Raw genomic sequence first — 27057 nt, forward strand, 5'->3', positions numbered from 1 at the left:
AACATATAATGTGGGAGTTGAAATATACAGTGAATGGTATTGATGGTAGACTAGACAGGACAGAAAGACTACCCAAACTTAAAAAGAAAAAAACTAGGGGAGGGAAAAAGATAAAATTTAAATATGAATTGAGGGCTAGGAAACTGTAGGATAATCTCAAGTGATTAATATATGAGTTGCCAAAATGGGGAGGAATGGAGGAAAAATACTTGAAGGTGGGCCCTCCCTGGTGGCGCAGGGGGTTAAAGCACAGCATCGAGAATCTAAAGCCACTTCCGAATGAGTTCGATTCCCGCCTGCCCCAGAGGAGATCCACATGGCGTGGCAGACCTCTCCTGACCCGCCTGCTGCTCCACTCAGCAGTGTACTTTGTCCATCTGCCTGTTCTGCTCTCCCCTCTGTCTCTGGTGAAGCCTCTCACCGCCCCTGAGCCTCTGGCCTGTACCCCAGTTCTGTATGCACAAATAAATAAATCTTAAAAAAAAAAAATACTTGAAGGAATAATGACTGAAGAAATTCCAAAGTTGATGAAAACTGTAAACTTACAGACCCCAGATCACACACAGATACAGAAAACTCTTGTATCCTGCACTTTATAACTAAAGGCTTACTTTCTAACAAGAAGTTATGTGCTACTTGTTTTCAGGTGACTCTATAAAGCTAGGTATCTGGTAATCTGGAAAGGACTGGGAAGATCCAGACTCACAGACAGGAGAAAAGCACCTAATATAAACTTATGGCTTCATGAAGAATCTATTTTAGACATCTGCTCAAAATATTGTCACTTGGGGTTTGTGCAATTCTGGAGGCACTATTTCAGTATTATAATTACAATTAATCCAATCTGAATGTCTAATATCTCTGGGTTGTCAATCATGTGAATAGTAGTTTTGCTTTTTAATTTGTCCAATAAAGACACTGTCAACAAAGCCTCTAAAAAATAGATCAGTGTTTGGTAGGTTTCTTTTTTCAGTATTTTTACTTGTGTCTTTAAATAAAATTACTTGCAGATTCATAGAGTTCATGGGGGGTGTCCTAATAAACTCCATGGAATCCAGAATTTTTAAAAAATATATTTTTTATTGAATGTTTTTAAAGAATACCATCAACTTTTAACTTTTTCCAATTTCTACAGTCTTATGCCACCTGTGTCCTAGATGACCCAGATGTAAATAGATAGTATAATTTTATATAGGTATTACTACCAGTGTTTCATCACTTCCTGAACGTAAACTAAGCAAAGTCAAACACACAGACTTAAGAGTCAATATTTATTCTGATTAATGGTTCTTAAAAATTTTGACATTTAATTTATGTAAGGAGAGCTAATTTATTAAACACTTTACAGGTTTTTCTTTCCACAGAGTAACACGGTAAGTAGCAAAATAATACTTGGCACAGTTATAAATAAAATATAAAATAAAAATATCCATAGCTTAAGAATAATGGTGCTGTTTTACACATACTAATTTTTCAAATAAATTCCTGGGAACAACCAAGATATGAAGGGGAAAAAAAATCCAAAGAATTAATTCATGTTCAGAGCTGAGAAGTTCCAATTTTGCTAAATGTATCCAATTAAGCTGATAGAAACTATTCTCCAAAAGGGTCGCCTTTATGCACAACTTAGAACTGAGTTATTAAGTTGATTCCATACAAAACCTGTATAATAATCACACGGACAGGACACTGCTGCACAGCTGGCTCCTGGCCACTGACCACGGTTGGGTTATAGACTCTGGTGCTGAGAGAGAATTTAGTAATGAAGCAGTCACATTGCTAATGTTTCCCATGTAACGTCTAGAGTTGTTTTTTTTCTATTTAACTGAAAGATATCTCACTTGCTTTGAAAAGAATACTGTACCACAAAGGACATGGTACAGCATTCTTATCCAAACTGTGAGAAAACCACCAATTATGTTCAACTGTTAATAAAAATGTATTCGATAAAAATTGCAACTGAGTCTTCATGTGAAGTGGCTCAAAGTACAAAAAATTAAAACAAATTCTAGCCTTTTATAAATAACTTGAATTTAAAAATTATCTAAAATTTCCCCCAATTAGTAGTCAAAACTATCAGACATTTGTAAAGGTAACCAATTTTTTACAGTCTATGACAAAATGGCACAATGCTAATGCCACCCCACACCCATCTCTTCCCTTTCAAAAATAAAGTACATATGCCAATTTTCTAATATTAAAACACTCACATACACTAAGGATAATCTTTTTTTGATATGTGACTTATGGTCAAGGAACCTACTATATAAAAATGGTACTTGGAAATACTGAACATCAACTATATACATTTTCACTGCTCCTCTTACTAAGGCAAGGGGCTGTATTCCACTAGATTGCTTAATATCTGTAGTCTGCACTTTACAGGGAATACTAATTTTACCAAGCATCAGACATGCAGTGAACTTGCAGGATATAATGCCTATAAACAGCAATATTGAACATCACTAGAAGCTCATTAGTTATCTCCCTTTTCTTTTTGGTTGGATACAATGAAATGAGCAGCTTTAAATACACTAACATACAGACACAAAAAACTATTTGATAAATTATTTATATACAGATACACAATCTTTACACTGGTCTAGGATCTGTCATCAGTCCACCCTTTCCCCACCCTCCAAAGTCCATTCCCTCTCACACATTTCCCACAGGTTGCTCGAACCACAGTTTGCTACAGCACTTAAGAGGACTAAACGAAGTCTCACTCTGTAAACAATATTTATGGAAGTAGTGACTAATAGTTCACCATGGGAGTATAGAAATGCTGCAACAAAAATTGATCAGTGCATCACATTTAACAATAAAGTCTTTCTGAAATTGTCCCAGACAGCATTAACAAATACCAAAAACATTCAGTATTGGAAAAATTTGAAATAATCTTAGGAATTAAGTTCTTTCTGATAGGTCATTTTAAAAACCCAAAATATACCATTAGCTTTTCTTTTATTCACATGTACTATGTACAGAGATCATGCTCCACCTTTAAACACCATTATTTTGTCTACAACTTATTTTGCAGCTCAGAATTTTAAAAGTATATCTATCTGTTGTTGAGACTTTGCTTCAACTTACTCTGCCTCTTAAAAAAATACTGTTTCAACTCTTAAAATTGAACTGTTTGAACAAATTAAATTGTAATTTATGTTTTACTGGATATTATGTGCTAGTATACATTCTATGACATGTATCATGCACTTAGTAGGGCTCTTAAGTTTGAACAAAATAACATAACTTACTATACTCATGCAAGTGCTTTATTATCAGACCAAACAACCTCAGAGCAAGGTTACTACAAATTATTTCACTGAACTAGAAATAGATCAGCAGTGCAACAGCTGATAGCAATAAAATATTGTTAGCATACTTTTTGTGAACATTATTTTCTTGTGCCTTGAAGATACATTACAGTAGATCCCTAATAAAAACCACATGATTTTCATCACAGTATTTACATGTACATTCTAAAATGTACATAATACTAGTCTGAATCAATTTAAGACAACTCATCTGGAATTAAATGCAATACTATTAGCAGACTGCATCATAAAATTTAGTTTTAGTTAGAATTAAACACTTCTCATCAGTGTAGCATGTCTGTCAACAGAATAACTTCACTCTTTTCTTGTGAAAAATATTGAGAAAAAAAGCAAAACATTGAGTATGTTGTGAAGTCCCACATTGAGAACCATTAAGTCTTTTTATGATTTGTATTCTTCCCAGAAGTGGCAGTGTGTTCTGTCCATGTTTACATTTGTTAATAAAAGTGTTGAAAAAAAGGCTGTAAAATTCACTGTTAGCCCTACCTATAGCATGCTATTGTTCAAAGGATGTGGATTCGAGTGTGAGAGAGACACGGACAGACACAATTTTCAGGCACCACTCAGCAATATGCTTCATAGGCTAAAGATGCTGCTACACGAGCTGGTACCCAGATCCTGATATTTGGTCATATTCTATTGTATACTGCCTGGTCCAGTCCACGATAACAGGACGAAAGAGGCCACAGCATCGAAATTCAAAGAAGTCTATAACATTCCTTACACAACCATGGCTAAACAGTCCCCGCAAAAAAAAAAAAAAAAAAAAAAAAAAGATTAGTACAATGATTTAAATGAACTTAATACATCATTTTGGTCTTAAATATATTTTTTTAAACATAAAATCCCAGCTTAGTTATAATATATGCATTTGTTCTTCATTCTCTGCCAACACTGATTATTCTTTTATTGTTAAGTTAATGGGATATACAATTATATTTTTAAATTATTCAAATTTACATTTCTTATATTATTGTGTCACATACAACTTTTGATAAAAGTTTTCATTGATGGCTCCCTAGTAAGGAGACAAATGATATCCAAAATCAAGAAAGTCAAAGACAGAATAATTACCAATAGCATGAATTTAGCAGTTCTAAGATTAATAATTAAAACAAAGAATGTCAAGTTTAACTTTAAGCAATTCTAGGTATCCAAAAACAAATTTTTTGTAATTATTGTGCCCAAAGGAGAATTCTAAAAACTATCCAGTGACTATTATTTTGGTTTAAAAGTGTTTGCTTTTCAGAAGCATGTAATGATTATTAGCACTGCAAAAGCTTGAAGTAAAAGTAGCTAGAATTACACTAAAAAGTTTTAAATATTTCATATAATTAGATTAGTTTCTAAATATAAACTGAGTGCAAAATATGCTAATTTACATATCACATAGGATAAAATATATATAAAAAGAGTAGCACAAGGAATATCACGTTTATATACAGTAAATATGATGAATTCTAAGGTTACAGTAAATTAACTAGTACTAAGCCTGGCAGAAATCTTCGAATCAACAGAATTTATATACTTTACCTACTGCTGTGTAAAAAAATCAAAACACAGTTTTCCTGCCTATTATCCTCTTGACATACCTAGTGAAAATACTCTTCTTTAATGTACTTAACTAGCTAGTAAAGAAATTTACATGCCAAGGAATATAAATAGTAAAGAACTTAGTAAAGACATTTCTATGCCAAGGAAAACACTATTATTGTACATACTTGAATGGGCTTTCAATAGATGTTGTTGTGACTTTAAAGTGCTTATATCTTCTGGCATTCATTCTTTCATTTGTAGTAATACCTAAACATGATATCTAAGAAGAGAAAGCAAATCATTAGCTGTCTCTGAAATTTAGTGTAAAATAAAACAATTCTCAAGGGGACCAGAATGGAGAGATTTTAGGTTTCCATCCGGAAAACAAGCTAGTTTACATGCTATCAATTTGATGCTGGAAAGTTGTCAATTAAATTGGGAAACGGTTAAAAACCAGTCACTTGGAAGGATACTATCCCTTTCCACCATCCCATTAAATCCTTAAAAAAAAAAAAACAACAACTGTTGGAAAAAATATTGGTATTTGGTGATAAGAAACATTATTACTGAAATGAACAGAAAATTAATGGCATCATTAATCCAAGCTCACATATACACCCAGTAGAATACATTTCAATAAGGAATAATAGAAATAAAAAGGTTCTGTTTAGTATCAAAAGTTCATAATAAAAGAGGGAAGAAAGGAGGGAGGATAAAGAGGTAGAAAAGAAAATTTCAACTCGGTATACCAGAGAAGAAGAAATACATTTACACATACCTGGTACATCTGACACATGAGTAACACAGCCACCCACATAAAATGAAAAACACTGTTCAAAAACATCCAAAACATCCAAGGTGAACATGTGGCAATTTGAGTAATGTATGTCCAAAATCCATCCTTGGTGTAAGTGGTCTCACAGTGGAGTCCCCAGTCTAAAACCAGAACAGAAATACATTCACTTCATAACCATCCAAACGTCTTGGAGGCTTTATTGTATCTTAGGCTTAAAACACATGACTGATTAGCCTAGACTTTAACTGATGACTTTCAATGCAAAGAGTGTATACTCAATATTACTAGGGGTAGGTGGGGAACATTTATGAAAGTCATAAATGGAAAAAGCAACAGGCTATCTTAAAAAAAAAAACACTATGGTAGCAATACAGGCTTGCTTTTTGAGTGGTAGTGTATACATATAATAGTAAGGGACAAATTTTCTTTATACAAAGCTAAGATTTTTTTTTTGAGAGGGTATATAACACAAATCGACTCAGAGCAGCTGCCATTAAAAAAAAAAAAAACTGTTGGGCTCTTCCTGGTGGCGCAATGAATTAAAGCACCACATTACAAAGCTCTACAAAGCTCTACAAAGCCACTGTAGCACAAGTTCAATGCCTGACTAGGGAGCTGACCCACATGGTGTGGCAGACCTCTACCGACTCACCTACTGCTCCCCTCAGCGGTGTATTTCAGTAGATCTGCCTGTTCTGTTCTCCACTCTGTCTCTGGTGAATCCTCTCACCCCCTCTCTATCGCCCCCCCACCCCGGCCCCCCCCCACACCCCTCTGGCCTGTACCCCAATTCTGTAAGCATAAATAAATAAATCTTTAAAAAAAAAAACACTGTCATTAACAGGACAATAGTTTCTCTGAAGTGTAATGGTTAAAAAATTAGGTCAAGATCTCTGAGCAAATCATTCTCTACCTATGCTTGTGGAAGTAGCTCCCTTTTTCATTAGAGCAATAGTAGAGATTATTCTTAGTATATGTGAAAGTAGGAAATCATCCTTTCAGAGCCTTAATTTTTTTTTAATTTATTATTTATACATACAGAACTGGGGTACAGGCCAGAGGTGCAGGGGTGGTGAGAGGCTTCACCAGAGATAGTGTAGGGAGCAGAACAGGCTGACAGACGAAGTATACTGCTGAGGGGAGTACCAGGTGGGTCAGGAGACGTCTGCCGCGCCATGTGGTCACCTCTGGGGTGGGGAGTGAACTCATGCTGAAGTGGCTTTAACTTCTTAGTGGTGTGCTTTAATCCACTGCACCACCAGGGAGGGCCCTTAATTTTTTTTTTTTTTTTAAAGATTTATTTATTTATTTGTACAGAACTGGGTTACAGGCCAGAGATGCGGAGGGTGAGAGAATTCACCAGAGACAGAGCGGGGAGCAGAACAGGCAGATAGAGGAAGTACACTGCTGAGGGGAGCAGTGGGCGGGTCAGGAGATGTCTGCCACGCCATGTGGTTACCTCCGGGGCAGGCGGGAATCGAACTCATGCAGAGGTGGCTTTAGCTTCTTAGTGCTGTGCTTTAACCCGCTGCGCCACCAGGGAGAGGGCCCTTAATTTTTAAGGTAGCCTCTAGTACAATTTTATGCTAAGTGCCACCAAGTCCTGAAGCATCCTAACTAATAGCTTTATTTAAACTATCCTCAAATTATGTTCTCAAATGCAATTAAAATAACCATTTCTTCAAAAATGTTAATCAACTCAATCAGATGAATGACACCTTGTTCCTAAGAGTAATTTCTAATCTTTTAATATTCTTTACAATGCAATTATATCTAACCTTTCAAAATAACTCAAGGTCTGCATAAACTTAACTTCAGTTACATTCTTCCAATTGTTTGATAAGAAAGAACAAGTAGCACAGCTACAAAATCTATAAATCAACAGAATAAAGCAAGCATGTAAAAAATGTACTTTACTCAGAGGATTTTGAAAGCTTTAAGTCAACACATTTTGAAAGGATACACATATTAAAAGGTAAACTTAACAATTCTGTTGCTCATACTATATACTGAACATCTTTGGTAAGTTTTATATGTATTTTTCCTTCTGCTTCATTGTGGCAAGATGTCCAAATTATAACATTTAGTTAAAAGACTTGTCATGAGGAATACAAGCATTTGTGTTTTAAAAAGGTTAAAAAAAAAACCAAATTGTACTCACAAGAAATACAACCATAAATCATCCAGCAGATCATAAAAAGCAGGAAAAATAGGTAGCCCATAAAGTATCTATGGTTGCCTGCACCTAAAGAACAGAAGTAATTTTTTTCAGCTAAGAAAAAAATATCTGGAAATATACCTTTGCAATCAGGAGGTAAAGGTGGGAGATGCCCTGAAAGATGTAAAGCAACTGGGACAATAATCACACACATCATTTTATAAAATGTTCTTTAAGAAAAAGTGTTTCAATGTCTAAAATAAGAGTGTGAAGGAATTATGCTCAATGAAATAAGCCAGAAGGAAAAAGAAAAATATTGGATGGTTTCACTTATAGGAAGAATATAGAGGAACCAAATATGGCACCAGGAGAAAATATATAACTAATAATAAATTTTAAAAAATTAGCAGGCAACTACTATAAGAGACATTCTGCAGGGAAGGGGGAGAGGAATCAAAACAGGGGGAAAAAGAACACAAGGGAGTATGGTGATGGCTCTTGTGCGAATTGGTGGTGGGAATTTTTTTGGGATTACACCTGAAATGAGAAAGCAAACACTGCACAAAAATTAATAATAATGTAAAACTAATAGATGTATAAATTTTAAAAAGGCGTGCATAAGTGTACTTATGCACAAAGATGTGGTGACTGCAATAACCTTCATTCTGAAGGCAAAGGAACCCAATAAATCACAATTCTAAGCTTTAATAACAAAAGTAACTACTATTTGCTTTATGAAGTATAAAACATTCGTTTCTTCTTTACAGTCATAAAAGACTGTATATAAGTCTTCTGTTATGCCTCTGTACATAACATCCTTTTATGCATTTTTATTGCCTTACTTGCTCTAGTTTAACTAAAAAGCAATACTATTTGTTTCCTTATTGACTCATACTGTACAATGGAAAAAACAGGAGTAATTGGACACCAGGAAGAATTGATAAATGATATCAATCTTTTTTTATAATAGTGATTTTTACACCCCGCCCCACCCCCCGACCGAACTGTTGTTTTGTAGGTAACTGGAGGAATGGAGGGGAGGAGGGTACAGCAGGGTGCACTAGCCACTTTAATACTGTACTTCATTATTTATCTAGAGTAACTTAAATGGAAAGTACTTTAGACATTCCTAAACACATCTAGAAATACACTTAGAAGTACTAAAACTTACCTACACAGTTACCAACCCATGGGCAATGGTGATCAAATTTCGCTATACAACGGTTACAGACACCACAATGTTTGGACCTCACAGGCTTTCGTATCTGTTAATAGGCAAGTTAAAGATTATGAAAGACACTATACCTAAGGAGAAAAACTAAATATATATATATATATATATATATATATATACACACACACATATATATATAATCTCAAAGTACTACAATCATGAAAATACATTATTCTTGAAAGGTAATTTTTTAGAGAATTATACTATGGTTACCAAAAGAAATCAAACAAAAATCACAAATTGCTTAGTTTAATGAACTATCAAATGCAACAAATATGAAAAGGATAAGGCTACTATAGAAAGTAAACTGTTAAGAATGGAACAGAAATATATTTTAAAACCCAAGAATCAAAAACCAATTTACTGTTGCAATGAATGGTATTATATTTAATGTACATTCCGCAAATTTCTGAATAAAAAAAACTTTACACTCAACTCATCACTCTTCAGGTTACTAAATGAAAAGTCATTGTGATTAAGGTAGTAATATTGATTGTAGAATGAAGGGAGCTTTTAAATTTCAAAGCCATTAATAAAATGTCTTCTCAAAGTTAACAAATACAGCAAAAACAGTTAATTGTACACACCTAATTTCTCTTTAACATTCCTCCTGAGATTATAGCAAGGAATTACATCATTTTTCCCTGATAAAACGTATGACCATATCTGAGAAGCCCAACATGCTTAGAAGCATAGGTAGTTCCTATTTCGTGCAAAAACCCATAAAATACATTATTTACTTCTTGAAACGTAATAAAACAACTTATGACATTTCACTATTTTACATGTTATACACACAGGAAAGGAGGTATCCTTTTAGTATCTTTCCTCTTATGCCATTACCAAAAAGATACTTTTTGGTAGAGCATGAAATATGCTCACTGAATGAAGCCATTCTCCTTGTTTCCTACACTCTGTATACTAGGCTACAAGAAGAGAAAAATAAAGATTTTTAAAATACTACCAAACAGGTACTGCAGAATATACTGAGGTCCAGGCTTCCCGTCTCTGCAAGTTCAACTATTGTCTGTGAATTGAAAAAATATATATATTTTATTAAAAACTGAATGTTTATCAACTAATATATTCAGGATATTCATCTTTAATGAACTGATGTTTTCAGTTCCAAACAGTAAAATCCTTTGCTTATTTACTTTTATTTCAATGAAGTGTGAATATAAGAAATTTTATTCTTGGATATGAAAAAAGGTAATCCTAAACTTAGTTTTGGGAGAACTCAATGAGAATAAAACTAAATTCTTAAGAATTGGGCTATATAATTTGACCAAAACATAAAAACAAACTTAAGTCCAACAAAAAAATGAATGTTCAGAACTCGTTTATCACTAAGAAACCCTCACAAACCAATTAACAATAATGTTTGTAAAAGACTAGTATCACAGAAGCAATCTCTGTGACACATTCTAGAAAAAAGACCAGGGCACAAGAGATAGCCAGTCTATTTTTGCCAGAATTTTGTGTCTTTTGTGGACAGAATAATTCATCTGTATTTGTTTTGTGTTTACAGACTCAATAAAATACCTGTTAAGATAGTATAACTCCCTTTAGTCTAATTCTCTACTTATGTGACATCTTTAGATTTTCAATTTGGTTTCTGAATACCTGGCTTAGTGAGGGATTCACTGGATCATACATACAAATATTTCAGTTACTGGAATTACTATCTGCATAATCAACTAATTCACTGGCCTCCTAGTTGACATAGCTATTCAACAATTACCAAAAGCACACTCTTTTCTAATGTTTTATGGAGATGTTTAAAATATTTTATTTGTCTCATCTATAAGAGGGAAAAATTAACTGTAGTAGTAACTAAAGCAAATACAGTAGCCTTATAAAGGAAATGAACATGAAATTATAAAGTATCATGGACATGAAGGGACAAGTATTACAAATGCAACAAGTATAAGCACCAACTACTATACACACTCACTTGGCTTGAAACATCTTTACATTCTAAATGAGTTTCTTTTATTCTCATATCTGCTATAAATTTGATAGTTCCGCAATTAAAACACTAGAGAGATTATATCTTGCTACCTTTTTCTTTTGTTCTTCTGTAGCTTTTATAATCCCTGGATCTGATTTCCATGATTTTCCAAAATTGTAGAAAAGTGCAACACTATTGGCAAGGAATGGAAGATGGATAAATAAAAAGTTGAGATGTGCCTAAAGTTAAGGAATCTAAAGACGCAAAGGTAAGTGAGTTGCTATTACAAGTAATCCATAAAATTGTACCCCCCCAACACACAAATAATGATCAAAAAGAAAAAAAAAACTGTTTTTTTTTTACTGTATCAAAATAAATCACACCCGCTATACAACTTGGTTTTCCATGACACCAAACCACTTAGAGGTACATGAAAATCAAGCTTTTCTATTATGTTCATAACTAAATATAAAGATGTGGCTTTTACCCTTTCCAGAGTAGCAGTGGGCTACATTACCAAAAAAAAAAAAAAAAATCATTGAATACACTATTCTTACAATTATTTCATCTGACGCAAATGAAAGGCCTTCTCGTGTTAAAAGTTATTAGTATTCTAGCTATATGCACTATAATCATTACACATCTACTAATACTTCAGACATTATATTTATATAGTTAAAAAACTGCTTTTAAATTCTGTGTTATCTTTTGGAGAACCTAGTCAAATACACTGTCAAATAGACTTTTTTTTTTTTTTTAAAGATTTATTTATTTGTACATTCAGAACCGGGGTACAGGCAAGAGGCTCAGGGGCAGTGAGAGGCGTCACCAGAGACAGAGCGGGGAGCAGAATAGGCAGATCGGTGAAGTACACTGCTGAGGGGAGCAGCGGGTGGGTCAGGAGAGGTCTGCCACGCCATGTGGTCTCCTCCAAGGCAGGCGGGGATCGAACTCATGCAGAAGTGGCTTTAGCTTCTCAGTGCAGTGCTTTAACCCGCTGCGCCACCAGGGAGGGCCCAAATAGACTTTTTATAAAATTAAGTCAAATAGATTTTTTTATATTAATTTTAGGGAAAGTATTTATAAACTTCTTAAAACAGTACTATTTTTTATGTTCATAATTTTTCGAATGAAAACATAAGAAATGTACCAGGTGCTTATAAACCTAAGCGAAAAATCAAAGACTACTTTAAATAACACTAGGAAAAATGAAGCAGTGTGCTATAGCAATACCCTTCCATACCCCTCCAAAACAAAATATCTGTAATATTCAAATACCACGGACAAGACTTTATGTAGATAGAAGAATTTTGTAAGACTTTTTGGCTATCATATATCTATTGTATAAGTTTATATTTTTTATGAAGGGCAGATAAAAGTTTTTTGAAGAAAATGATTTTGTATTTGTTTGGTGAATATCAAATAAACAAACTACTTACAGAAGGAAAAGAAAGGAAGAAAACCTCAAATTTTCAGCTGTTTCAACAACTAAAAATCATCTGAGACTAAAACTAGGTAAATAATGCTGAATCTAGTACTTTTCAAAGGATAATATTGACATTATAACAGTTTTTAAAAAGTGTTAACATGTAAATAATCATAGATTACTGAATTAACCTCTTCTTATACAAGCATATTTCTATCAGATTAGGACATTGTATTTATAATTTCATTTAACCATAAGTACTTTCTAAATAATACCTCCAGATACCATCTCATTAAAGGTTAGGGCTTCAGTGTATGAATTTGGCGCCGGGGGTGTTATATGATCACAGTTTAATCCATATAAGACAACCTGAAGGGAACTGATGAGTGTCTCATTTACATTACTTACTTTGCTTATTGACAGAGGTAAGAACTACTGCAGGCAGCATGCCACAATCTTTGACCTCTAAGTTTAAACATAATGTTATGATGTGACTTTTCCCCTTTCCAGAGTTGTTGCTAGTATTTATCAGAACAGTTAAAAGTTTATTTTTCTGGGGCTTAAGGTTGATCTTCTGTTTTTATTTTCTTCTGTTGAGTTTTATAAAAAGTAAGAGTTGATGTTCAGAGTAGGCATCAAATACCCAATCCATCAAAGCGTTAAATGTGAAAAAAGGAAACCCAAATACATTTAAGAACATTGATAAGTGTCCTATCTCTAACTGTAAACTGCTTAAGCATAAAAGAATAATTATAAATTAAAATTTATAGACAATAAAATAAAGCTACTTTGCCTCTAAAATTGGCAACACTTTCTCTTTACTCAGTATGAATGGTAATTAAATAGTAATTAAGCAATGCTTTGTCAGTAGGTTATAAATTTGTATATCTTTCTGGACAAAAATCTGACTATAAAGATTTTATAGCAAGCCTTAAAAATGGGATTTTATTCTCAGAATATTTAATGACCAAGAATATTTTGCCAAACACTTTGGAGAAGCAGAATAGCTTAAATATCATGAACCACTTCCACCACTAAAAATCAAAGCTATTCGTGAATCTACTCATTTTAAGCTCTTACAGTTTATCCATTTTAAAATCAGAATCACTATATAGCTATAACAGCATTTATCACTTACTAAATTCTTAGCATGAGCCCATATGATTGTTTAAGGAAAAAAATTTAATGGCTTATCTCACCAAATATCATACGTTGCATAACTAGTAAATCTATTTCTTTTTCAAGTTGGATATTTTGTTTATTTCCATTTTCTCCCTATTATAGTGTTATGATAAACAGACTTGTAAATAAATCTATAATTTTATCCTGATTATATCCTTAAAATAAAATGATTAAGAGATCAAAGGGTATTTTTAAAGTTCTTTTAATAGGCTTCCAAACTACTTTTCAGGGATGTCTACCATCTTAAGACTATATTCAGAATATAAAAAAATATACATCAGGACAAAAAGCTGAGTTCCACACCAGATTCTCAATAGTTAGAAATCTATGTTACAAAATAAATGTTATCTGAACTTGTTTTTCCTTTATCAGTATTAGCATTATGATATGTGTGACTTGTTTCATTTAATCTCAAAAAAAAAAAAAAAAAAAATGACCTGGCATACAAATAAGGTATCTGAAAATACTATAAAAAACTGAACAAAAGTAAGGTGATAATCATTCACTAAGAAGAATAAGTCATTTATTAAAATAGCTTATATTGTTATAAAATGAATTACCATAAAAACACTAAATTGGGTATCATAAAAACTAAAGTTTATGTAACTGACCTTACGTCTACTTACTAGAATTTGTGTATAATCCCAAAGTTCAATACCATGTTTTACAGTCATTCATGGCTATAGTCAAGGTAGTAAGAAAATGAGTCACTCTAAACACATTCCAGCTGAGTTGAACAAGGAAATACTCTGCTTTTTTCTTCCATCAGTCCTACTATAAACAAGTGTCCTTTTCATGGGCTATTTAAGCATAGACCATGTTTGTGACTCTGTTGTTTAAAATGGACTCCAACTATAGCACAGAAGTGTTATCTAATGCCCCTATACTGGGAAAAATATCCTTTATGGCGAAAAAAAAAATGTGTTAGTGTGTTTTGTTCATGCACAGGTTATGTGGTACCAATGAAGTGAATTCAAAGTTAATAAATCCACAATACTGAATTTGGAAAATTTCAACAGATATTTATGTTTAAAAAGTAATTAAAAAGTAAACTTTCTGAATGTAATCATAGGATAATAATATAAGAATTAAAGGTGAAGTTACAATTCTGTCTTGGTCTCAAAGGCAGTAATTTTTTTCAACTAAAACAAGAAAAAGGATAACTTAATAACATGCAAAAGTGAACCACATTATTAGTCAAAATCACTCAGAATGTATTAAATATGAAACATTAAAAGCAGTATTCATCAGTCCACACATTCTTTTTTTAGGAATGTTTTACTACAGCAAACAGTGAGTAGTCCAAATTATTATTAAACATTTGTTTAAATAAGAAAAATTGCTTTTGATTTTTGATGCAAAGGATATCATTCCAAAACCAGAAGAACCATGTCACATACATCCAGAATTTGGTTGCCAAATATATCCCCAGGGGCAATGCACTATGCATTGAGTGATCAAAAAAGGATCTGTGAAACAAGTTTTTAAAGATATGAGATATACATTCAACATAATAAACAATAGATAACTGTAAGATTCTGAAGCTACTTTTAATTCACAAGTAATATTTCATGTACTTTTTAACTTCAAAACTTTTGAGTATACCTACTCTCTTAAATCAATAATTTACTTTAGAATATATACATTCACTCAGCATATTATTCACAAAAGACATCTTATCATCTTAACAATTGAGAACATGTTTTTCTTTATGTTTCACTGTAGTTTCTCAATGGCTACACCTCCCCATGGCAAATGTTTCAATTTGGCAAATCTTTCAATTACAACCCACTAACTACAATAGTCAAATTGAACTGTGCATGTTTGCTGGGTAGAAGAACTTTCAGGCAAAGGAATTTTATAAAAAGAAGGGAAAAGACAAAAAAAAAAAAAGAAGAAAACTTAACACTAACCTACTGCATACTTCAGACCCTACCTTGCTATTAATATAAAACATCCTTCTTGCAAACTTCCTATGACCAAAGATAATATAATTCCTAGTGAAAAGCAAACTCAAGGATTATAATCACCTAGAATAAACTATATATATATACATACAGTTCAACAGACTCAAATCCACTTTCACAGAATTTTTTTTAAACTGTATTTTAATCTGAAAAAATATACACTGAACTTTGTCATCGAATACACCTTAAACGATCTCAATAGCAATGTTAATTTCTGAAAGATTTCACATAGAAATTTGCCAGAATTCTTAAATATTAAGATAAAATGTTATATTAAATGCAGTGTCCTAAACATGAAACAAACTTTTATGGCAGGGTACAAATTATACTTTCATATACAATTCAAAATAGCACTTACTTTGAAAGAAACTGTACTGTAGCCCAAACACCACCATACATTAGCCCTTTAATGAGCCAAGAATCAATATTTAAGTTTGCTATAAATCCAACCAGCCAAATAACTAGGAAAGGAGTTCCTAGCATGACTTTCTGCCGAAATTCCTGTACAGAAAAATAGTTATTGAAAGTTTTACATATGTAAAGTAACTTCAGCTGAGCCACTGTTATTTTTGTGAAAATGTGTTGACAGAGTGTAAAATTAATTCATGCCAATTTGCCCACTATGTGTCGGAACTACCCAAAGGGTTGGTCTCTGTCTTTTGGTGACAGACATTTAAACAAACAACTTAAGAGCACTTGGTTAAAAGCAGACGATGATTAAGAGTAGCTGTGGAAGTCAGATACAGAGGATAGTACTACCACCTGCTAACATGTGAAAAGGGTAGAAAACAGTATTTGACAAATATCACTCTACTTTAACAGCTGATAACTAAGAGACAAGGATGACCAGCAACTTCAGGTCTTCAAAAACATTAATCTGATACCTGTCTCTATTTTTCTTCCCCCTGTAGAACTGTCATATAAATAGAATACTGAATGCAGTGTTTTAAGTTTGGTCCTTCACATATGGACTGTATTAAGACATTCACCCATGTTGTTGCATGTATCATAGTTCTTTCCTTCTAAAAGCTGAGTAGTATTCTATTAAATATGTATCACAATTTGTTTATCCATCCACAGCTGAGATTCAAATTGTTTCCAGATGCTGATGATTATGAATGAACCCATTATAAACAAATGCATGTAGGTTTTCGTGTAAAAATAAATTCACTTCACTAGAATAAATATCTATGTGTGGGACTTACGGATCCAATATACATTTTTTTTTCCCAACTGGCATTTAACTACATATTGAATTATAAAGATGGTGGCACACTGCTTTAGTAGCTAAGAAATATATTTTCTTATATCATGCAAATTTTCAAATGTACACTACATTTGAATTTCGTAGTGACTACCTGTCAATATTAAGACAGGACCTAATTCTATAATTCAGTTATCCAAATTTCAGATTAATCCTTTTATTTTAAAATAACCATAGTTTTACATGTAGTTGCAATAAATAAGAGAGGTATCTCCAATACCCTTTACCTGGGTTCCCCCAAGGACTCTCACCTTGCAAAACAATAGTATAATATCCTAACCAGAATACTGACATTGAATTTCCATCACTACAAGGATATCTTACATTGCATCTCATTATAAGTTCCTTCTCACATCCCCAACCCTGGTCTTTAATCTCTAGCAAATAGACTAGACTGTTCTACTTTTCTATAATTTTGCCATTTCAAGAACTTTATAGAAATGAAATTATACATCATGTAACCGAACTGTTCTATGGGCTGACTTTTTCATTCAAAAGAATCCTCTGGAGATTCATTCAGATTACTGCAAGTACCATTAGTTCATTGTTTTTGTTGCTGCTGCTAAGGACAGTTCACACTATAAATGTACCAGTTTATTTAGCCATTCACCAAATGATGGACTTTGGGAGTGTTTCCAATCTGGGGCAATTATGAATACAGGCTCCATAAACAGATACAGGTTTCTCTGGGATGCCTAAGAGGGCATTTCTGGATTGTATAGCTGAATGCATGTTCAGTCTTAAAGATACTGTCAAACTTTTCTCCAGGGTGCTGTATTATTGTGCATTACCATCAATAATGAGTAAGTAATCCAATCTCTCTGAATCTTCACCAGTATTTAGTGTTATCATAACATTTTATTTTAGTTATTCTAAGAAGTATATGATAGTAAATCATTTTATCTTTTCACCCTATTAAAACACAGATCTTTCATAAACAAGCTTTCAATTATGACAATGTATTTGATCAATTTTTACTTTTATGTGCCATGTTTTTTCATATATAATCTATGTAGGCCTAGATTCTAATGATTTTTTCCTAAATATTTTATGGTTTTATATCTTACTTTTAAGTTAGTCTAATAATCTGAACTAAAATTTGTATTAAGTAGCCTATGGATATTTAAACAATTTCACCTATGCCCATCTTTCTTATATCTCAGAGTATACAAATCTGGCACATTAACCACATAGGCAGTCTGAGAAACTTTACTATGTACCTTCATTTTCTGGATGAAATAGTATTTTACAAATTACATTGGTCAGTGAGAAAATTAAACACCATAAATACTCATGCTAAGAATGTTTGTCTATGAATCTCACCTAAAAAATCTTATGTACTAAAAATCTTCAATCATGAATTTACCTTATCAGCTTTTAGCTTTCTAAGGAAAGATGGATTGTCATATCCTTTTGCTTGCCTTGCCTCCTGCAAATGGTTGATCATCCATACATTTTTTCTTTGCTTTGCCAAATCAAGTGCAGATTCACCCTGACAACATAAATTGAAGAAAATCACATTAAAAATAAAAAACAGAAAACTTAATAGCTATTAACTTTTAAAGCATTCCATGAAAATAAATTGACTACTCTATGAATTAATTAGCTTTTTTATAATGGCCAAAGTTATTTACCAAAAGAATAAATCATTGCATATTACTAATTATGCTTTCTCATTCAAAGTATAATCAGAATGTGTTTTTATTCATTATACTCCATAGATTCATTTTCACTTGTATTGTGTCCTGTATTAGAGAGTAAATCAAAAGGTATGTTATCATCTGCTGGATCAGAAGCTATCACTGTTTTAATGGTTATTTTATACTTTTTAAGGAATTCGTTAGTAAAAGTTATTTTTATAAAACATTCTGCTATAATACCAAATTATATTAATTTCAATGATTACAAAAATACTAATATGAAAAAGAGAAGTTCAACTTCTATTACTATTATGTTGATGTTCTTGATCTATATGAAATTTACCCATCCAAAAATTTCCACAGAGAACAAGAGCAAAAACAAAAGATGGAAAACCTCAGGTTTTGAATGTGGTTCCTTTAAATCTCCAGAAAAACAATGCCAAAGAGAGTAAGTGAATAAAATGAAAATGTTTTAAATGAAGAAACAAAAAATAAGCATTCCCAACTATAGATCTATGCTTCTTTTTCCTTTAATAAGTTTCCTTTTACAAACTATATACCTACATTTCTATTTATTAAAAAATTACCCACTACTAACTTCCTTAAATAGAAAAGTATAATATAAATTTGTTTGCTATAATTTCAAGAAAGTACAGATGAATAGTCAATTATTTTAAAAACACTGAAATTTAGTTTGAAAAAACTTAATGAAATCAAGAAATGAGTTTTGGGGTGTCTTTACTTATTGAGAGGATGATTATCAGGTGTAGCTTTTTTAAATAAACAACTGAAAAACAAAAATAAGCATACAAAATAAACACCACTACCACCAATAAAAAAACTGCAACAGCACAGTAACAATAACTCAAACAATTTGTGGAAGAAAAATATTTGGTAAGAACTGGGCTGATCTAGGTGTGTCTTCCACAAGGAGAGAAATTTACTTTAAAATATCTCCTTACCTATTTGAAAATTCTATCACCTAAAGTTGTTGGAACCAGCTAATTAATCCAAACTATAAAGATTACCTGAATAAAAGCAATCCCTTGAGTAACAACTCCCAGAGAATATCCTGCAGTTGCCTCGGTCCAGCTGAGCATCCCTTCCACTAGAGGGCCATGTGACACCTAAGGATTGCCTAGATAAAAAGATGGAGGGAGCTTTAGGAAATCAACTACTATTCTAGTCACCTGGCTATTTCTGTATAGTTCTTTTATTCAGCTGGTAATATAAGCAAGCAATTAATTTAAAAATTACACTAAAACGAGGTTTGCAAATCAAGTCTATATCTGATCACTCCATGTGTAAATTAAAAAAGTCAATGAGAGTCGTAATAGCAATAACCTCAAGTATCATGGAGTATTGATAGACTATATAACTGGTAATATTTTTTTCAAGGGAGAGAGAAACATGGCGGGGTAGAAGACCAGTCTTGGCTAAGTGAGGTTGAATTTCATGATTAAAACTAAAAAAAAAAAAAATTCTTCCCTGGACACTATCTAGGTCGGGTACTCTTAAGAGGTAATGAAAATCATTTTCTGAAAAGTTTTTTTAACCTCATTTCCAAAAACCATCAAAGAATCCTTCAAAAACTTTATCTTTCAATATATTAGTAATTTTCATTCTGCAACAAGCTAAAAATTACGCCCTTTGATGATTTTTAGGAAAAACAATTTATAAATGCTTAAGCAGCACTCAAGAGAGTGTTTGCTCAAAACTCAATTCATCTGTGTAACCAAAAACCATGTCCTAGGGGATAAAATATTACTTTTTAAAAACTTATCAATGAGATGCTACCATAAAAAGAGATCACTGCATATACATTTAAACAAAATAAATCTCAGTATCCCAAATCACTTTTAATTACCCTATTATCATTACTTAATAAGATTTGAATATTCTATAAAACTACTACCTGAGGCCAAAGTACATAAAATCTTTGACTCACATCTGTTCAAAGTTTGGCCCTCTTCCCCACAGAAGTTCTTTCCATAAAACTTACAACAATATCAAAGGTTCCTAAATAAACCTTACTAATGGGTCCTAGATTAAGAGCCTTTAAAAGTCTAGGATTTATGACCATCCCTGATCCTTCTGAAGACCAAAACTGACATTTTAAAGTTATCTATAATTTAATACTATTTTCAAAATATATACTATCTTATTTTTATTTTAAAAAACATATCCATTTAATACTGTAAAGGAGATAACCTCCCTCCTCAAACATCTAATTTATGAGGATAAATAACTAGTTTAAAGTAAAGACAGATTTCCGTAAACTAAAGCTTTATCCTATTTAGGAAATAGTTGTTTTACAATATGATCAACTAACAGTTCTGTAACTATAATACAAAATGTAATTTTTTATAGTCTTTGACTAATGTAACTTTCACTAGCCTTTTAAAAAGTCATAGCCAGATTGCAGGCTACATATTTTTGCCCTAGTTCATGATTATCAATCAGACTCTTTCCTAAGACCTAAAATCAAACATGGAAAAAGGTACAGATACAGACAACTCTATTTGTCAACTTCCCAGATAAAGAACATAAGATTTTTTAATTAATGAATACTTTCCTGGTGGCATTCATAATGTAGCAGAATACAGATGTTGAACTACAATGTTGTACACCTGAAATCTGATTATTTTAAACAAATGTTACTTCAATATTATAAACAAATGTGACTTCAATTATAAAATTTTTAGAAATAAATTTTCCCCTCAAAACTTACAGCAGTTAACTATATTAGCCTGACTTCCCACAGCTAAAAAAGCACCACACATATTAGTTCTGACTGAAACAGAGAAAGTTCATACTACATTTATCCTTTTTCCTTCAGTCTTCACAACTGCAATATATTCAAACCAAGGTCACTAAATCATCAATGGTTTCTTTCATTCTTTAATCTACCTTTTCATTTCTATTCTAAGCTATAATTTCCAAATTCATTCATTTCTCTCTATCTCTACTACACTTAGCTCAACTAACATCAACACTTGCCTGATTTGTTGCAATAGCCTAAAAGATGTTCATCTGTCCCTTACATTTTTCTTAATTTTTTTGATGTATTCTGTATACAGCCAGTGAAAATAGTCTCTTAAAAATACTTAAAACACAAAGATTTATGTAATCAGCCTCCCAACTCTTTATCAGTGGCTTCATCCCCCTGCTTGCTGCACTTTATCCAAGCTGTCCTTATTTCAGCACCTCTGCAATGAAAAATTTATTCTAAGCCTTTGGTTTTGCACTTTTGGGTTCCTCTACATGGAAAATTTTGACTCACATTATCTTTGATTCCCTAATCCCTTCTTGTCAGACAAGTCTCAAAGAATTCCATCTTCAAGTCTCAAAGAATTCCATCTTCTCAGAGGCATCTGAGGAAGCAATGACTCTCACATAATGTGACACTCTCCCACCCTCTCAACCTTCATCACTCAACCACATTTGCCTGTGTGGTCTGTTTGTATTAATTTACTATTGTCTACTTCCTTAATAAAATGTAAGTTCTGGGAAGTTTCATTTGTCTTAAACATGCTGACACCCCAGCACCAAACACATATTTGTTGCATGAATGAATAAATGGTTTACATTAGGTGGTGATGACTTAATCCACACAAGTATATTAACAATGCCAAAGCATCTGATGCTTATTTTATTTTACCCTTTGAGTTAAAAAAAAAAAATCACTGTAATACAAAAATTTCTTTTTCACCATGTGGACAGAAAGTTTATTTATACTCTGCCAGTATAAGTGTTACCCAAACAACTCCTTAGAATTTTCTTTAAAAATAGTATCACTCCAGAAGTAAACAGGAATTATACAAAACGTAACTTATTTTTATCAAGTCAATCTTAATTATGTATCAGATAAATTAAAAATTGGTTATTATCTTAAAACTATTAAGGTCCATGTAAAATAGTCTAAGCTATTTTAGTAGTTTAACCTTCTTGAAATAATTGACTAAAGAACTATTTAATTGAAACAGAAGCCCTGATCCAGCAGGAGATAACCTACTTTTTGATTGCTAGTTGATTATTATGTGATTTAAATCCCTTTTATGTTTAATTAGCACATATTCTTAGAAACAAAAAAACACAACTCAGAAAATACTATGATTTACAGTTAAAGCATATTTGTTAATGGATACAAAATTATTTATGAATGCACATAAGAGGATGTTTGCAAATTTAGTCATTTTAAGAAAGAGTCTGTTGTTGAAAAAGAATTTTCTTTCAGGTAGATACTTATAAAATGTCTATAATTTTGCATTGCTCTTAAAGAATTCTGTATACTTTTCCTGGATTCGGGAAAGGAGTTCTCCTACAAACATCATAAATATGTTCAAAGTTAAAAGGCCTTGACCTTTAAAAAATTAAGACAATAAATGACCAAATCAAAGAATTACTAAAAGTTACTATGCATGTGGCTTAACTACAAATTATTCAGTTTCTGAAAGGATATTAAAGAAACCAGAAAACTATTCTCTTTAGCTACAAGGTTACATATAAATTTCCAATGCCATTAAGATTTCACTTTGAAATGGCTACCAAATTCTGAAAATCACTTCAATGCTGAAAGATTTAAGTAAATAAGTCCTTTAAAACAAATTCCTTTATGGAAGCAAAGGGCTGAATAAAGTTTCTGCCATTTTTAACAGTCTGTGAAAAACCTATGTTTTATCAAGGAATTCACATCTTAGTAACATTAGTACATTTCACATAGCATAATCAATATAAGATATTTTTACCTTGATATTCTGAGCATCCACATTAGCTCCAGCTTCCAGAAGAAGACTAATGACTGTGGTATTCCCTGCTAGCACTGCCCAATGCAGAGCAGTATTTTTGTGATACTTGTCACCAAGGTTAACTGAAACATTGAATGTTAAAAGCAATCTAGTTGGATCCACACTGAAAAGGAAAAAAAAAAACAAACAACAACAACAAGCCTAATTTCAATTATAGAAATCATTGCAGATACTAAACTGATTGTGGTTGCATTTATATTCCATCTTGGAACACTTCTATTCTAACCTATTCTCAACAACTTTATAATCAGTAATGAGAAAAGACTCTGATATGAGGTATTAAGTATGTGTTACACCACAAAAAGTAACATAGTTCCAAGAGGGAGCAAACTTGCTGCTGATACTGTATTTTGATTTATCTAGAGATTAATGTGATTAATCTCTACATAACTAAATTTTTAAAATTAAATTTGGATTATTCTGAAAATGATTTAATGCAACTTATCACAGTACATTAAATTCCCAACATACAAATCAAGTGAAACGAATTACATTTTTAAAAGAAAATAATGGCTTCCATTTTTGGAAACTGTTAAAAGAGGAACAGATTAAGGATACTGCAGTTATTAAGGTAAAGGAAACATACAGACTCAAACATCTAAAGAGTCATTTATGCTGTTATATATTCTTAGTAAAAATTTTTAAGTATTAGTGTATTAATTGCTTTTTCTCATCATTTATATTTTATTGTGTTTAAAATTATCTGAATATCTTATAATGGTTACATACCTATGTGTTCTATATGCTGCCCACATTAAAGGAGTCATCCCATTCTGATCCATCATATCTACATCCTGATAGAATAAAAGGGAAAAAGTCAGTACAAATTTCCAAATTCCTACCACATTTACTGGAAATAATCTAATTTATACATCACAGGAGAACTCAGTACACTACTCAATTGAGGATGATCTATGAAACATTTTCCTTCTTAACTTTAAATTGTCATTAAATCTTTTGATGAACAAGTATATATTTAACTGATGTATATTATTAATATTTAGTGTATATATTTATAATTTTCCCTGTAAGCTGCTTTATCATTTTTTCAATGTTTTACATTTAAAGTTCCTTAATCTTGATCTTTCAACCACAAAAAAATAAGTTAAATGATTTAAATACCAGAAAAACATATTTATACTAATTTATAACAAAAGGGAATTTGTAGGCAATGTTCCTGCTTATTACAAGGCATTCAAAACAAATAATAAAGACCTGTCTTGAACTACTTTTGATTTTTCAGTTTTAGGCATCATTTTTAAGACTCCTCAGTGAAGTTTCTGTCCTCCCTGCCCCATCACATCAAATGGTTATATAAGCATTTGATATCTGTATTATAAATGTATATGAAGATTAATCTCAACAAAATCACACAGTAAATAAATCATAAGTTTTTTTCTTCAGTCAGCTTTTTGCTATCCTTAGTACTATCTTTCCCCCCCACTTCTACTTAGCATTCCTTTTCAGCAAATTGGAATTAAAACTACCACATCCTCAATGAAAACGCTTTCCTAGTTACCTAAATCTCCTCTCAAGATATTCTGCTACATCAGGGATTCTATTAATTTCACTTCCCTAAAAGTATCTCCCTAGGTTACTACAATTTAAGAGTGCATACTCTATGTCTAAGGAATTTGTCTCATTAAATTCATCTTTGATTTTCAGTGCATAGCAGAGCAGATGAACTTGTTCAATGAAAACTCATATTTACCTATCTACTCTTCTAAGTTTTGGGAAAGAGCTGGGCTTTCATGTAAGACAGACACAGTTTTGGATTCCAAAATCTATCAATTTATTAGCTGCAAAACTACTTTAATTCTGTGAGTCTCAGCTTCTTCATCTAAAAACATGAATACATATGATGGCATTATAAGACACTTGTGATGATCAAATGGAATAATGTATGTAAAGTCCCTAATCCATAACCTAGAATCTAACTGTTGATAAATGTTAGGTTTCTCCTTCCTTTCCCATCACCCAATTCAGGTTTACATTAAGCAGCAGTTCAAATTCAAATTTGTGCTATCTAATTTACCATTAACAGAAAGAGGACAGAACCACATGAGTAAATTAAAAACACTTCACATTCCTATATGGCATTTCTCTGTAAGCCACTATTACTGATGAGAACATGTCTCAAAACTATGAATGTAATACAAGTGTTCTGGGGCAGAATAAAAGCTGAGAAACAGTACATTAGACAAATTAGAATATATACTCTTGGACAGCAAGAGTTTTAGTCACCCATCATGAATCTTAAAATCAAATTTCATGTTTTAGCCATTATACTTCTGGATTTACTACAAATGTTGCTGGGAACATCTTCTGTAACCTTACTCAGTGTTTCCAATATATATATTATGTTTTCAATAAAAATCTTTTTTTAAAAAAATCTGATGACAAACTTCATTGTTCTTTACATGAGAGTTAAGTACTATAACTTATTTTACTTCCTTCACTGCCCTGGTTTCAAGAAAGCTCAACCAAATTTGATGTCCAATTAAATCAAACAAGTTCTTATGTTTAACTTTCTTTTTCCTTCTTAGTTGTGATTCCTTTCATATCCTTTATAAAAAGTGATAGTATTAAAATATCAATAAATAAAATCAAAATTAAAATTATGCCACATCTCTAGAGTACTAAAAGAAAAATGAAATTCAACCTTTTCTCTCTTTGGGTCAGGATTTAAAACTTGGTACTTCTTTTCCAAGTTGAGCCTGGACGTATGGGTATTCTTTCTATTAGGAAGAATTAACAAGCCCAGATCAAAAGCTTATGGGAATTCCATGATCAACAGGGCTCCATAACTTAGCATTTTCCCCTTTTTCTCCTGAAAATCATCCAAAAGAATTGGTAGTGAGCACTGAATATATTTAACAATATAACTAAAATGAAATAATTGTGAAGAATAGAATGACAAACTGAATGGAAATGTTGCATATCTTAAGAATGTAAAATTGATACAATTAACAAAAATGCGGAAAAAATGGAAAAAGAAGTTTGAAAAGAAAGTATGATAGTGCCTAATCTGTAATTTTTATGAATCAAAGCGTATTATTTAAAGCTGAAAAATCAAGTAATAGAAATGTAGTTATACTGATCAGAATCAAGCTAACACTCAGAAAAACAGTATCATTGACTCAAGTCAGTAAAAGGGAAGAGAAAGAAATATACACTAACTCTGTATTATGATAATTAGGACCTAATCAAAAACAAATGAAATTTGAGTAAACATCTGACTAAAGTAAAAGGAAAGAGAGATCTATGTCACTGAGTAAAAGGATTTATCAAGCAGAGAAACAGCAAGCACAAAGGCCCAAAGACCACAGCATCAGAGATGCTCAATGACAGCAAAGCAGAGTGAGGGGGAGATGACAGAAGATGAGGTTGATGAGGACCTGCAGCTAGACCATACATGGTTCTACAAGTTGGTTCTGCAGGTCAGAGAAGAACTTTGTATCCCATTCGAAGTACCATGTAATGCATGCCAGAAGTTCTTTTCATCTTTTTTTACAACCGCAATACACAGCATATAAGTGGAAAACATTCTAGAAGTATATATACTAAAATATTCAAGGAAGTGATCTCGGGGGGGAAGGGGATTGAGGAAGATAGGATTTCATTTTCCAAGTCATACTCTTTCCTTAATTTGTGTGAAAATTTTAAATTAAGTATGTTAATTTTGAAAGCAGAAAATTATTCATGAAAAAGAAAACTGACAGCATTTATTACCATCCTTACAAATTTATTGCACAAA

At 32.1% G+C, this 27057-nt stretch overlaps 1 protein-coding gene across 1 annotated transcript in view; it reads right to left on the reverse strand.

Annotated features, from left to right (window-relative positions):
* Positions 1-1314: 1314 nt before the first annotated feature.
* Positions 1315-27057, reverse strand: part of ZDHHC17 (zinc finger, DHHC-type containing 17) — a 56918-nt gene continuing 31175 nt past the window's right edge. The window contains exons 6-17 of the mRNA XM_004675866.2: positions 24030-24094; positions 23241-23403; positions 18219-18344; positions 15947-16089; positions 14990-15090; positions 11124-11248; positions 10027-10089; positions 9000-9093; positions 7832-7915; positions 5653-5810; positions 5060-5154; positions 1315-4072 (exon numbers count right to left, since the gene is read on the reverse strand). Coding sequence (XP_004675923.1) covers positions 3934-4072; positions 5060-5154; positions 5653-5810; positions 7832-7915; positions 9000-9093; positions 10027-10089; positions 11124-11248; positions 14990-15090; positions 15947-16089; positions 18219-18344; positions 23241-23403; positions 24030-24094 — 1356 coding nt within the window. The 3' untranslated portion in view covers positions 1315-3933. The remainder of the gene's footprint in view (positions 4073-5059; positions 5155-5652; positions 5811-7831; positions 7916-8999; positions 9094-10026; positions 10090-11123; positions 11249-14989; positions 15091-15946; positions 16090-18218; positions 18345-23240; positions 23404-24029; positions 24095-27057) is intronic.

This window comes from Condylura cristata, unplaced genomic scaffold, assembly GCF_000260355.1.
Source record: "Condylura cristata isolate star-nosed mole 26May11 unplaced genomic scaffold, ConCri1.0 scaffold00004, whole genome shotgun sequence".
Classification (NCBI taxonomy): domain Eukaryota; kingdom Metazoa; phylum Chordata; class Mammalia; order Eulipotyphla; family Talpidae; genus Condylura; species Condylura cristata.